A 14148-nucleotide genomic window follows, 5' to 3' on the forward strand; every position below is an offset into this window, starting at 1 on the left:
TGAAATTGTAAAGGCCCAGGGGGAAACTAGGTAACATCATAAGTGCTAGAAGGTGCTTGCTCTTTCAACAGCCTAATCAAAAAAATTACCAACAAGTCACTTGTATATGAACAGAGAGCAAACCTCACTCCATTCTAGCACTGATGACGTTACCTATTTGGGTTATGAAATGTCTGCAAGAAAATAACTCAACTCAGAGAGCATTGAGGGACCCCACAGTCCTCCTCCCCGTCCCCCTATCCCCCTCCCCCTTCTAGCACCGATGATGTTATGTAACTTTATCTATCTATCTATCTATCTATCTATCTATCTATCTATCTATCTATCTATCTATCTATCTATCTATCTATCTATCTATCTATCTATCTATCTATTAAATTTGTATGCCACCCCTCTCTGCAGACTCGGGGTGGCTCACAACAACAATAAAACAATTCATAACAAATCTAATAATTTAAAAAACATTTTAAAAAACCCCCATTATTAAAGCAGACATACATACAGACATACCAAACATGAAATTGTGTAGTCCCGGGGGAGATGTCTCAATTCCCCCAGCAGAGGTGGGTTTTAAGGAGTTTACGAAAGGCAAGGAGGGTGGGGGCAGTTCTAATCTCCGGGGGGAGCTGGTTCCAGAGGGTCGGGGCTGCCACAGAGAAGGCTCTTCCCCTGGGTCTCGCTAAACGACACTGTTTGGTTGACGGGACCCGGAGAAGGCCAACTCTGTGGGCCCTAACTGGTTGCTGGGATTCGTGCGTCAGAAGGCGGTCCCGGAGATAGTCTGGTCTGATGCCATGAAGGGCTTTATAGGTCATAACCAACACTTTGAATTGTGACCGGAAACTGATCGGCAACCAATGCAGACTGAGGAGTGTTGGTGTGACATGGGCATACCTAGGGAAGCCCATGACTGCTCTCGCAGCTGCATTCTGCACAATCTGGAGTTTCCGAACACTTAGTAATGAAACCTCTGGAAGGAAACAACCACCGACCTCCTCGTGCACCTCTGCCCACAGCTTGACTCCTAAGTGAATCCCTCACTCTGGCAAACTCTTGACTGCAGGTGTACTGGGAAAACGGCGCTCAGATCACATCCCCACACGATAAAGAGATCCTGAAATGCATCGAAGAATGCGTGGAGCCCTGGAACGACTCCTGGAACGAAAATCTGGTGGACTGCAGCCCCCTCACTCGAGACCCCCTGCAGAAAATCTCTGCAAGCTACATGGAGGACCTGAGAAAGGTCTGCTACCACCGGTAAGAAAGCCGGCCCTGTCCGTGGCTGCTCCTGTAAGCAGAATTCCCATGTTCTGAAGAGGAGAAACGCACTGTACTTTTCAGAGTATAAGACACACCTTAGTTTTTGGGGAGGAAAATAGGGGAAAGAATCTGCTTACCAGGCGTTCATCTGACCAGCGTCCTTAGTCTGGTCAGCTTCAGCACCTTATTTTATCCCCTGGTTAAGGGCTTTAAAAAACCTCTATTTGGAGAGAGTAACAATGAAAGAGCTTGCAAGCCAGTAAGAACTGAGAACATCATCAGCACCTACTGTGTTTCCCCGAAAATAAGACACCGTCTTATGTTATTCATTTATTTATTTATTAGATTTGTATGCCGCCCCTTTCCGTGGACTCGGGGCGGCTCACAACACAATAAAACAATTCATAACAAATCTAATAATATACAATTTAAAATTTAAAATAGTTAAAAAACCCCATATTAATTTTTGCTCCAAAAGTTGTGCTACGTCTTATTTTTGGGGGGTGCCTTATATTTCTCAAATAAGACAAATTCACAGGCAGAAAAGCTGACACCCCCAAAGAAAGTGTACCATATGGTACACTGATTGCGGTACAGTACCTGTCAGTATGGCACCCACCCACACAAACGACGGCACTTATATGGTACAACAGTATACTCCCGCTATTGCAGCTTCCGGCCACCAGAGGAGCTAGAGTCTACGCACTGTAGTGGAGACTGTAATGGCGTTGAGACAGCAGCAGACTGTGTCTGCTGTACTGGACGGTACAAAGCGATGGAAGGGGCCAGCAGGGGACGCCACGTTATTACGGTACTGCTATGAACAGCTGGTACCGTGTGTTTTTCCACTGTACCGTATGTAAACTTGACTACGCCTTATTTTCGGGGGGAGCCTTATATTAGCAAATTCTGCAAAACCTCTGACATGCCTTACTTTCAGGGTACGTCTTATTTTCGGGGAAACAGGGTAGTTAGGGCTGGAAAGAAACTTATTTGGAGCAAGTTAGAGCAATGGGGAAAAAACCCTGTAAAGACTTAGCGCTTGGAAAACATTCTTAGCAGAGAGTAACAATGAAAGAGCTTGCAAGCTGGTAAGAGCTGGGAGCATTGTTAGCAGCTAGTTAGGGCTGGGTGGTGGGGAGCTACATCCAGAGTATAAGACGCACCCAAATTATCAGCCTCTTTTAGGGAGGAAAAGGGTGCGTCTTATACTCCAAACATACAGTGATATCCGGAGAAGGGAGGGAGAAGGTTCGTTCGAAGCCGCAACTGCCCTTTTAACGCTTTCTTGCTGCGCTTCCCACGTCAGAGAGCTGAACGCAAAGACCCCCTTGAAGTTTGTGCACACGTCTTTCCACGGGGTAGGACACGACTACGTGCAGCTGGCTTTCCAGGCCTTTGGCTTCCAGCCCCCCATTCCAGTCCCTGAACAAAAAGACCCCGATCCAGATTTTTCCACGGTCAAATGTCCCAACCCCGAAGAAGGAGAATCGGTGCTGGTAAGGTTTTTGCCTCCAGGGGGGGGGGCTTCTTAGGAAGGGAGAGGGTGTCGTTTTTCTAAGTCGATCAGCTGGGGTCAACCCTCTGATTGGCTCTTTTGAATGGTGACCACCAGTGTTTTTGCAGGAACTGTCTTTGCGGCTGGCGGAGAAAGAGGGAGCGCGAGTGGTTGTGGCTACAGATCCTGACGCGGACAGGCTAGCGGTGGCCGAACGACAGGAAAAGTGAGTGGCTGGAGGTTCCTGTGGCTTTGCCATGCCTTCCTTCCTTCCTTCCTTCCTTCCTTCCTTCCTTCCTTCCTTCCTTCCTTCCTTCCTTCCTTCCTTCCTTCCTTTTTGCCTGCCTGCCTGCCTGCCTGCCTGCCTGCCTGCCTGCCTGCCTGCCTGCCTGCCTGCCTGCCTGCCTGCCTGCCTGCCTGCCTGCCTGCCTGCCTGCCTGCCTGCCTGCCTGCCTGCCTGCCTGCCTATCTATCTATCTATCTATCTATCTATCTATCTATCTATCTATCTATCTATCTATCTATCTATCAATGGAAATTCAGGTCCCAATTCTGGTCTTAAGTTGAGGACCACGCATCACCTGGTTAAGCCTTTAATCTTCTCTCCTCCCCCCCCCCCTCAGTGGCCGCTGGACAGTCTTCACGGGCAATGAGCTGGCAGCTTTGTTTGGATGGTGGATGTTCACTTGTTGGAAGGAAAATTCCCCCAAGGGAGCCGACGTGAAGGACGTTTACATGCTGGCCACCACCGTCTCCTCCAAAATTCTGCGGGCCATCGCTCTCAAGGAAGGATTCAATTTTGAAGTGAGTGTTGTCCGGGGGCTTCGTCTTTGGTGCCGTGGTCCAGGTGGTCTCGGACCTCCAGGAGGAAGCCTTGAGATGTTTTCAGGAGTCTTTGATCGCTGGTCATAGAACAGAATAGAATAGAAATTGGAATAGAAATTAGAATAGAAATTAGAATAGAATAGAATATGGAATGGAATAGAATAGAACAGAATAGAACAGAACAGAATAGATTAGAATAGAATAGAATAGAATAGAATAGAATAGAATAGAATAGAAATTAGAATAGAATAGAATAGAATATGGAATGGAATGGAATGGAACAGAACAGAACAGAATAGAATAGAATAGAAATTAGAATAGAATATGGAATGGAATGGAATAGAATAGAATAGAATAGAACAGAATAGAATAGAATAGAAATTAGAATAGAATAGAATATGGAATGGAATAGAACAGAACAGAATAGAACAGAATAGAACAGAATAGAATAGAATAGAATAGAAATTAGAATAGAATATGGAATGGAATGGAATAGAATAAAATAGAACAGAACAGAATAGAATAGAAATTAGAATAGAATAGAATATGGAATGGAATGGAATAGAATAGAATAGAAATTAGAATAGAATAGAATATGGAATGGAATGGAATAGAACAGAACAGAATAGAATAGAATAGAATATAAATTAGAATAGAAATTAGAATAGAAGTTAGAATAGAATAGAATAGAAATTAGAATAGAATAGAATATGGAATGGAATGGAACAGAATAGAACAGAATAGAATAGAATAGAAATTAGAATAGAATATGGAATGGAATAGAATAGAACAGAATAGAATAGAATAGAAATTAGAATAGAATAGAATATGGAATGGAATGGAATAGAACAGAATAGAACAGAATAGAATAGAATAGAAATTAGAATAGAATATAATATGGAATGGAATGGAATAGAATAAAATAGAATAGAACAGAACAGAATAGAATAGAAATTAGAATAGAATAGAATATGGAATGGAATGGAATAGAATAGAATAGAACAGAACAGAATAGAATAGAATAGAATAGAAATTAGAATAGAATAGAATATGGAATGGAATGGAATGGAATAGAACAGAATAGAATATAATAGAAATTAGAATAGAAATTAGAATAGAATAGAATAGAAATTAGAATAGAATAGAATATGGAATGGAACAGAACAGAATAGAATAGAACAGAATAGAACAGAACACAATAGAATAGAATAGAATAGAAATTAGAATAGAATAGAATATGGAATGGAATAGAATAGAACAGAATAGAATAGAATAGAATAGAAATTAGAATAGAATAGAATATGGAATGGAATAGAACAGAACAGAACAGAATAGAATAGAATAGAAATTAGAATAGAAATTAGAATAGAATAGAATAGAAATTAGAATAGAATAGAATATGGAATGGAATGGAACAGAACAGAATAGAATAGAAATCAGAATAGAAATTAGAATAGAAATTAGAATAGAAATTAGAATAGAATAGAATATGGAATGGAATGGAATAGAACAGAATAGAACAGAATAGAACAGAATAGAATAGAATAGAATAGAAATTGGAATAGAATAGAAATTAGAATAGAATAGAATAGAATATGGAATGGAATGGAATAGAATAGAATAGAACAGAACAGAATAGAAATTAGAATAGAATATGGAATGGAATAGAATAGAATAGAATAGAAATTAGAATAGAATAGAATATGGAATGGAATAGAATAGAACAGAACAGAACAGAATAGAATAGAAATTAGAATAGAATATGGAATGGAATGGAACAGAACAGAACAGAATAGAATAGAATAGAATAGAATAGAAATTAGAATAGAATAGAATATGGAATGGAATGGAATGGAATAGAACAGAACAGAATAGAATAGAAATTAGAATAGAATAGAATATGGAATGGAATAGAATAGAATAGAATAGAATTCTTTATTGGCCGAGTGTGATTGGACACACAAGGAATTTGTCTTGGTGCAGATGCTCTCAGTGTATATAAAAGAAAAGGGACATTTGTCAAGAATCTTGAGGTCCAACACTTAATGATTTTCATAGGGGTCAAATAAGCAACCAGGAAACAATATTAATAAAAGTCTTAAGGATACAAGCAACAAATGGGAGGAGATGGGTGATAGGAATAATGGGGAAAAACTAGTAGTAATAGTAGTGCAGATTTAGTAAAGTGTCGAGGGAATTATTTGTTTAGCAGAGTGATGGCATTTGGGGAAAAAACTTCTTGTGCCGAGTTGTCTTGGTGTTACAAACATGGGTTTCCTCCTGCGCTGGTTGCAAACAGAGGGTTTCCCCCCCCCAAGCCTCTTTTGTGTGTGTGTGTGTGTGTGTGTGTTTTATACGTTTTATAGAACATATTGGGGTGGCATGCAAAGGAGATGAACTCACTTAAGAATATTTTATATCAGTATCTTAGATTTGTTTAATATAATCCTTTGTTATATTCTCATGTTTTACTACTCAGTTTTAGCATATTATACTACATTTTAACTTATTATTTATTCAAATTCCCTCTATTTTAGCCAATTTTATTGTATTTTAACCAGTCACAGTTTTATGACGACCGATGTGGTCCTTTTCCTTGCTTTGATATGGTCGATTGACTAATCAAATAAAGTTGATATTGATGTGTGTGTGTGTGTGTGTGTGTGTGTGTGTGTGTGATGTGATCCCCTTTTGCAACCTTTTGGGAAGCAAAACCCATGTGGGAGCCAGATTGACTAATGTATTCGCTACAATAATACATTCAACAGCTGCGGCAAAAAATGGTGGCGAAATGGTTCACTTGGCAATCGTCCTGCTTAGCAGCAGACGTTTTGGGCAAAGTCTCGTGGACCGAATCCCTTGGTGAAATCTGCCCGCAGCTGCGTTGTGAGCCACCGGTCCGGTTCTTCTGCAAGAAGCATCTCCTTGTTCTCATTTCAGGAGACCCTCCCTGGCTTCAAATGGATCGGCAGCCGGGTGAAGGATCTGGTGGACGGCGGCAAAGAAGTCCTTTTCGCCTTCGAAGAATCCATCGGTAAGCCTTGGCCAGTTGTGGCGGCCTCCTCATTCAGAAATAAAGGAATTTCTCCTGGCATTTTGCATCACCAAACTAGAACCTTTCATTTATTTAGCAAATAAATTGTCAGGGTTCCAAGTAACACAGCCATAGCAAACAGGCACATAGGTTCCCCAAAGAACATGATCGAAACATTTAAATATGTTAAAGGGTTAAATAAGGTTCAGGAGGGAAGTGTTTTTAATAGGAAAGTGAACCCAAGAACAAGGGGACACAATCTGAAGTTACCGTGTTTCCCCGATAGTAAGGCAGTGTCTTACTATCTTTTTACCCCCAAAAGCCCCACTGTGTCTTACTTTGGGGGTATGTGTTATATTGTCCCGGGCACCGGGGCCGGCTCGTCTTCGGGCTTCGGCCCGGGCGAGGCCTCTTCTCCTCCGGGCGGGCGGCGTTAGGCGGCGTTGCGCGGCAGCCCGTCGGGCCCGGCTTCCATCCCTCCTGCGCCGTGGCGGGGCCGGTCCGCGATGCGCGTCCTGGGGGCGCCCGGCTGGCCGGCTCCGGAGGCTGCGGCTCTTCCCGCTGCTGCCCAACGACGAGGATGCCCCGCGCCCAGCCCGGCTACGGCAGCAGGCAGGCAGGCAGCCCCAGGCGCGGCGGGGAGAGCAAAGGCGGCTTCGGCCCGGGCGAGGCCTCTTCTCCTCCGGGCAGGCGGTGTTAGGCGGCGTTGCGCGGCAGGCGCGGCTGCCCGGAGGAGAAGAGGCCTCGCCCGGGCCGAAGCCGACTTTGCTCTCCCCGCCGCGCCTGGGGCTGCCTGCTCTCCCCGCCGGGCCGGGCCGAAGCCGCCTTTGGTCTCCCCGCCGCGCCTGGGGCTGCCTGCCTGCCTGCTGCCGTAGCCGGGCTGGGCGCGGGGCATCCTCGGCGTTGGGCAGCAGGCAGGCAGGCAGCCCCAGGCGCGGCGGGGAGACCAAAGGCGGCTTCGGCCCGAGCGAGGCGTCTTCTCCTCCGGGCGGGCGGCGTTAGGCGGCGTTGCGTGGCAGGCGCGGCTGCCCGGAGGAGAAGAGGCCTCGCCCGGGCCGAAGCCGCCTTTGCGCCTCGGGCTGCCTGCCTGCCTGCTGCCCAACGCCGAGGATGCCCCGCGCCCAGCCCGGCTACGGCAGCAGGCAGCCCCAGGCGCGGCGGGGAGACCAAAGGCGGCTTCGGCCCGGGCGAGGCCTCTTCTCCTCCGGGCGGGCGGCGTTGCGCGGCTGGCCTCCATCCCTCCTGCGCCGCGGCGGGGCCGGTCTGCGATGCGCGTCCTGGGGGTGACCGGCTCCAGAGGCTGCGGCTCCTCCCGCTGCTGCCCAACACCGAGGATGCCCCACGCCCAGCCCGGCTACGGCAGCAGGCAGGCAGGCAGCCCCAGGCGCGGCGGGGAGACCAAAGGCGGCGGCGGGAGTAGCGGACGCCTCCCTCGCTTTTAGTACCGTGTTTCCCCGAAAGTAAGACATATGTCTTACTTTCGGGGTATGGCTTATATAAGCCGACCCCCCTGAAACCCCCCATATGTCTTACAATCGGGGGGGTCTTACTATCGGGGAAACACGGTGGTTGGGGGAAAGATCAGAAGCAACAGGAGAAAATATTATTTGACTGAAAGAGTCGTAGATCCTTGGAACAAACTTCCAGCAGACGTGGTTAGTAAATCCACAGTCACTGAATTGAAACATGCCTGGGATAAACATAGATCCATCCTAAGATAAAATACAGAAAATAGTATAAGGGCAGACTAGATGGATCATGAGGTCTTTTTCTGCCGTCAATCGTCTATGTTTCTAAGAACAGGTTTATTGGCCATATCGTATTGGCACAGACTGGTGAAAACTGACTCCAGTTTTCACCTAACAAAAAGTAAATGTTTTTCCTCCCTACCCCAAACTATCAGCCATATTGTCCAATCGGGCTTTGGCCTGATTCAGCATGGCTCTTCTTATGTTTTATGTTCTTAATCAAGGTGCTGTCCAGTTGCTTGGAAACTTCCGTTCCCTTCTGGTCAGCCACCTGTGGGAATGTCCTTGGTTCTCAGGGGAAACTATTTTGTTTTGGCTACAAAACCCCAACTCTCTCTCTTCCCCCCCTCCCTTTCCCTCCTCCCCTTTGTGGCAACACTGAAGTCTCAGTCAGGCCAGCTTCAGAGTTGACATAGATATATTCTCACAAATGCTCAGTGACACCTATGGATGTATTTCATCTAGACATTATTCCATCTCAGCAGAATTCTTGGGAAAGTCTGTCTCTTTTTCATTTTGTTTCTGATTTGGGGTGATAGAATAGAATAGAATTTTATTGGCCAAGTGTGATTGGACACACAAGGAATTTGTCTTGGTGCAGATGCTCTCAGCGTACATAAAAGAAAAAGAGACATTTGTCAAGAATCATGATAGTGACATCTCAGCCAGAGAGGATGGAAATGTAGGGTTATAATTGTTTTATTGTTGATCTGATTTCTGTAGCTGCCCATTTTAGCAAATGACTCTGGATTTATCAGTAAAATCTGTCAGGACTGCCATCCTGCTACGCCATTGGGGGTGTCGGGGAGCAATGGCAGGGTGGGATTAGAGGAGGGTCAGCAGGAGGAAATGAAAGTATGCATCATGCCATCCTGTGAGAGCCACCAGCTCTTCCAAGGACACATGAATTTTAAATTATTGGATTTGTTATGAATTGTTCTATTGCTGTTGTGAGCCGCCCCGAGTCTATAGAGAGGGGCGGCATACAAATCTAATAGATAGATAGATAGATAGATAGATAGATAGATAGATAGATAGATAGATAGATAGATAGATAGATAGATAGATAGATAGATAGATAGATGATAGATAGATAGATTAGAGAGAGAGAGATTAGATAGGTAGGTAGGTAGGTAGGTAGGTCGGTCGGTCGATCGATCGATAGATTAATTAAATAAATAAAGGAATACAGAACCATCCAGCCCAGCATGGCACAAAATGTTACCCAAACAATTTGTTACCACCTCATTGGACTTGTTGTTAAACGTGGGTGGTGGATGGGCACAAGGAAAAGAACCTTATTTATTTATTTATTTATTTATTTATTCATTCATTCATTCATTCATTCATTCATTCATTCATTCATTGGATTTATTTTATTATTGTTGTTGTTGTTGTTGTTATTATTATTATTATTTAAGACATTACAAAATACAAACAAATATAAAATATATATAAGGGTTCTTTACAGCCCCTCTCTTATCAGTTGTTTTCTGGAGTTGAATATACTTACAGATACTTTAATATTTACAACCTTTTAATAGCATTTATGATATATCTTATAAATGTTTTCTACAATTCCTTATACTTAAAATTCTAATATTATTTGCTATTTTCAAATTTATGTTATTACTTATCCATTGTATTGTTAAGTTTTTGTTAGGTATTCTTTTTTTTCTCCCAACCATTTACAGACTTTGTTCCATACTTTGTAATACTCAGATTCTTCCTGTCCTTTTCACCTGTCCATTTATTGGATTTCTATGCCGCCCTTCTCCGTAGACTCAGGGCGGCTTACAAAATGGGAACAATGCAAAAAAAAGGACAGGTGAGAAACCCAAAGTTAAAACGTTCTAAAATTAGTCTAAAACCCCAGTCATTACAAAACAGTCACTCACAATCGTGCTTTGGGTAGGAAAAGCTCTGATCTAGCTTTGCTTCTTCTGTATCCAACTTGGCGTTAGTAAAATACACTTTTGGCTAACTATGGGGCCGAAAGCCTTTCTTAACTGACCAAGTTGGGGTGGCTGGCAAAAATCAGTGAAAATATAAAAACCATAGGAATGACCCCACAATTCTTCTATTCCTGTTTTTTATTTTAAGCCATTGATCATTTACAGGGCTTGGTTTTTCAAGCTTGAGTGCTGCTGTTATCTACAGACGTCGTTTGAACGGGTTCTGTTTGGTTCTCAGGCTTCATGTGCGGCACATCTGTGCTGGACAAAGACGGGGTCAGTGCTGCCGTGGTCATAGCAGAAATGGCTGCCTGGCTGGACACCAAAGGCCAAACGCTGGCCCACCAGCTGACAGAGATCTATAAAACGTAAGTCCTTGGCTGCCCTGGATACGATAAGGGCAAACCACAGTAGAGGTAGCCTTTAAAAAATAAAATTGCACAGCTGGAACAGATGTTCACACAGGCTCGCTACTGTTCTTCGGCAGCTGCCCCAGAGGTTCTGCCTAGAGGGGAGACCTCTCTGGCTGCCCTTGTTCTGAATAGACACAACGTGGAATAAATAAATCTGACAGTCTCAAAATGGGTGAGCAGTGCGGTCGGGCAGTAGGAAAAGCAAGTAGGATGCTTGGCTGCATAGCTAGAGGTATAACAAGCAGGAAGAGGGAGATTGTGATCCCCTTATATAGAGCGCTGGTGAGACCCCATTTGGAATAATACTGTGTCCAGTTCTGGAGACCTCACCTACAAAAAGATATTGACAAAATTGAACAGGTCCAAAGACGGGCTACAAGAATGGTGGAAGGTCTTAAGCATAAAACGTATCAGGAAAGACTTCATGGACTCCATCTGTAGAGTCTGGAGGACAGAAGGAAAAGGGGGGACACGATCGAAACATTTAAATGTGTTAAAGGGTTAAATAAGGTCCAGGAGGGAAGTGTTTTTAATAGGAAAGTGAACCCAAGAACAAGGGGACACAATCTGAAGTTAGTTGGGGGAAAGATCAGAAGCAACATGAGAAAATATTATTTTACTGAAAGAGTAGTAGATGCTTGGAACAAACTTCCAGCAGACATGGTAGATAAATCCACGGTAACTGAATTGAAACATGCCTGGGATAAACATAGATCCATCCTAAGATAAAATACAGGAAATAGTATAAGGGCAGACTAGATGGACCAGGAGGTCTTTTTCTGCCGTCAGTCTTCTATGTTTCTAAATCCAAGGTCCCAAAGTGATGACTACTTCTTCTTCCAAAGGGCAACTGGACTTTCAAAGCAAATGGAACGTTTTTTCAGGGCGGGAAAAAAAGTCAAGAATGTCCAGTTTAGTTCTGAGTATCTCCAGGAGAGACAGGAGACCCCCAATGTTTTCTTTGAGCCAGCTCTGCCTTCCCTCCTCACAGGTACGGCTACCACATTTCCAAAACCTCCTACTTCCTGTGTTACGATCCCCCGACGATCAAAAGGATATTTGAAAGGCTCCGAAACTTCGATATGCCTGAGTCTTATCCGACCTCTTGTGGGACATATGGTATTCTCCACGTCCGGGACGTCACCACCGGCTACGACAGCAGCCAGCTGAAGAAAAAATCGGTCAGTTGTTTGCAATCTTTCAGTTCAGAGTGACCGAAGCGCTGTGGTTTCCTTTCTTCTTTGGAACTACGCTCTTTTACAACTCTACGGATGCTCCATAGAGAAGTGCTTTCTGTTTTATTCAATGTATAGGGGTAGTCTTCCACTTAATGCCGGGGAACCAATTTACTCAGATCAAAACACAGTTACTTCTTGAGTATTGACTGTAGAGGAGCCTGCTGTTGGCTTGTCTCGGTTAGCTAGGCTATTAAACCTTCGACAACACCAAGCAGAGAATTTTAACAGAGCGTGGATGTGTGATAAAGCCAAGACACAGACATAGTTAAATAAGTATTATTTACATATAAACAAAATATAGAAACAATCCAGAATAAGCACGAAGCAAATACGGGATAATAAGCACTGAGCAATCACAAAGCAAATGGCACTGAGCAATTACAAGATTAAAAGCACAAAGCAAAATACAATATAGATAATAAGCACAAAGCTTATACAAGCACGAAGCTTAAACACAACTCCCCCTCTCTCAGGCAAAAGTAAAAGGAAGTGACTGAGCAGAATAATGAGCTTTTATAGCTTTAATGAGGAAGTGATGAAACAGCCTTGAATATTAACTCTTTAAGTACAAGTTAACTCTTTAAGTGCACATTAACTCTTTAAGTACAAGTTTGGTGCAAGTGTACAATATGCAGTTTACAATGGCAATCCCTAACAACCATGTACCCTGTACTAACACCTGCCCATTGTAGTTATAAGTCATGATGGCCGTAAAGTGGATTTTATGACCATTTTTGTAGTAGGCGTTAAGTGAATGTTTAATTCAGCAACCATGGGATGCCGCAAACAGCTGCAAATGCAGGCTGGCTACCGAGCACCTGAAGTGCGGTCACATGGCCATTGGAAGTTCAAATCTGGGTCATTAAGTACTTGCCCATAGTAGCTCTGTTGTAACTTGCTGAGTCACTGGTCTTAAGTTCAGGACGACCTGCAAACCTCACTAGCCAGTGTTGTTAAGGCTTTGAAGTTCCCTAGAACAATATATGTGATGCAGAGCATAGCAACTCGTTTTTACTTTCTTACACTTTAAATGCCCCAAAAGCTCGCTATTGAAATGGACAGCCAGTTTGTTCTAGCGATTTAATGCCCCAGACCAGAAGACGGTGAGTTCTTTTTTAAAAAAAATATATTTTATTGGTTTTTTTCAAAGTAACAGACAAAACATACAACACTTAGTGGAGCTACAGTCGCTCCGCTCAGGATAGAAGTCTTCACCATAAGAATATGAAAATAAAAAGTTTATCTATAAAATGCATATTGCCATACGGAACAAAAATATCAATTTTAATATATAAATCTAAATGTATATCAAAATTTATAAAGATATATATGAAAGAGAAAAAAGTTTTATAAAAAGAAAGAGAGAGAAAAAAAAGAGAAAAGAAAAGAAAGAAATTTATATTTATACTAATAATTACCATCTTATACAATTCTAATACTAAATTCAAATATGCAAAATAATATAGCAACACGCTTATCTCTTATTCCTTCTTTCCCACCAAGTATAGACTTTCTGCCAGGTATCATAAAGTTCTGATTCTTCTTGGTGAGTTCTAGTTGCAGGGTAGGCATGAAAGCTGGCAGGGTGACTTTGGGCCAGTCACTAGGAGAATGGGAGCTCTAGTCCTGTCTTAGGTGTGAAAGCCAGGTGGGTCCAACTCACCTCATTGACTGTTTGTTGTGGTCCTATCTGGAGCGGGAGTCACTGCTCACGGTCACTCATGCCCTCATCACCTCGAGGCTCGACTACTGTAATGCTCTCTACATGGGGCTACCTTTGAAAAGTGTTCGGAAACTTCAGATCGTGCAGAATGCAGCTGCGAGAGCAGTCATGGGCCTCCCTAAATATGCCCATGTTACACCAACACTCCTCAGTCTGCATGGGTTGCCGATCAGTTTCCGGTCACAATTCAAAGTGTTGGTCATTACCTATAAAGCCCTTCATGGCATCGGACCAGAATATCTCTGGGACCGCCTTCTGCCGCACAAATCCCAGCAACCAATTAGGGCCCACAGAGTTGGCCTTCTCCGGGTCCTGTCGACTAAACAATGTCGTTTGGGGGGTCCCAAGGGAAGAGCCTTCTCTGTGGCGGCCCCGACTCTCTGGAACCAGCTCCCCCCCAGAGATTAGAACAGCGCCCACCCTCCTTGCCTTCCGTAAACTCCTTAAAACTCAC

The 14148-nt window shown here is 43.7% G+C and overlaps 1 protein-coding gene across 2 annotated transcripts in view; it reads left to right on the forward strand.

Annotated features, from left to right (window-relative positions):
* The window catches only part of PGM2L1 (phosphoglucomutase 2 like 1), a 63331-nt gene that overhangs the window by 45944 nt on the left and 3239 nt on the right, over window positions 1-14148 (forward strand). For both annotated transcript variants that reach the window (XM_070749444.1, XM_070749443.1), the window contains 7 exons: window positions 1064-1257; window positions 2570-2759; window positions 2887-2984; window positions 3382-3562; window positions 6524-6617; window positions 10559-10688; window positions 11725-11914. In XM_070749444.1, the coding sequence (XP_070605545.1) occupies window positions 1064-1257; window positions 2570-2759; window positions 2887-2984; window positions 3382-3562; window positions 6524-6617; window positions 10559-10688; window positions 11725-11914 (1077 nt within the window). The remainder of the gene's footprint in view (window positions 1-1063; window positions 1258-2569; window positions 2760-2886; window positions 2985-3381; window positions 3563-6523; window positions 6618-10558; window positions 10689-11724; window positions 11915-14148) is intronic.

The sequence above is a fragment of the Erythrolamprus reginae genome, chromosome 4 (genome assembly GCF_031021105.1).
Source record: "Erythrolamprus reginae isolate rEryReg1 chromosome 4, rEryReg1.hap1, whole genome shotgun sequence".
In the NCBI taxonomy this organism is placed as follows: domain Eukaryota; kingdom Metazoa; phylum Chordata; class Lepidosauria; order Squamata; family Dipsadidae; genus Erythrolamprus; species Erythrolamprus reginae.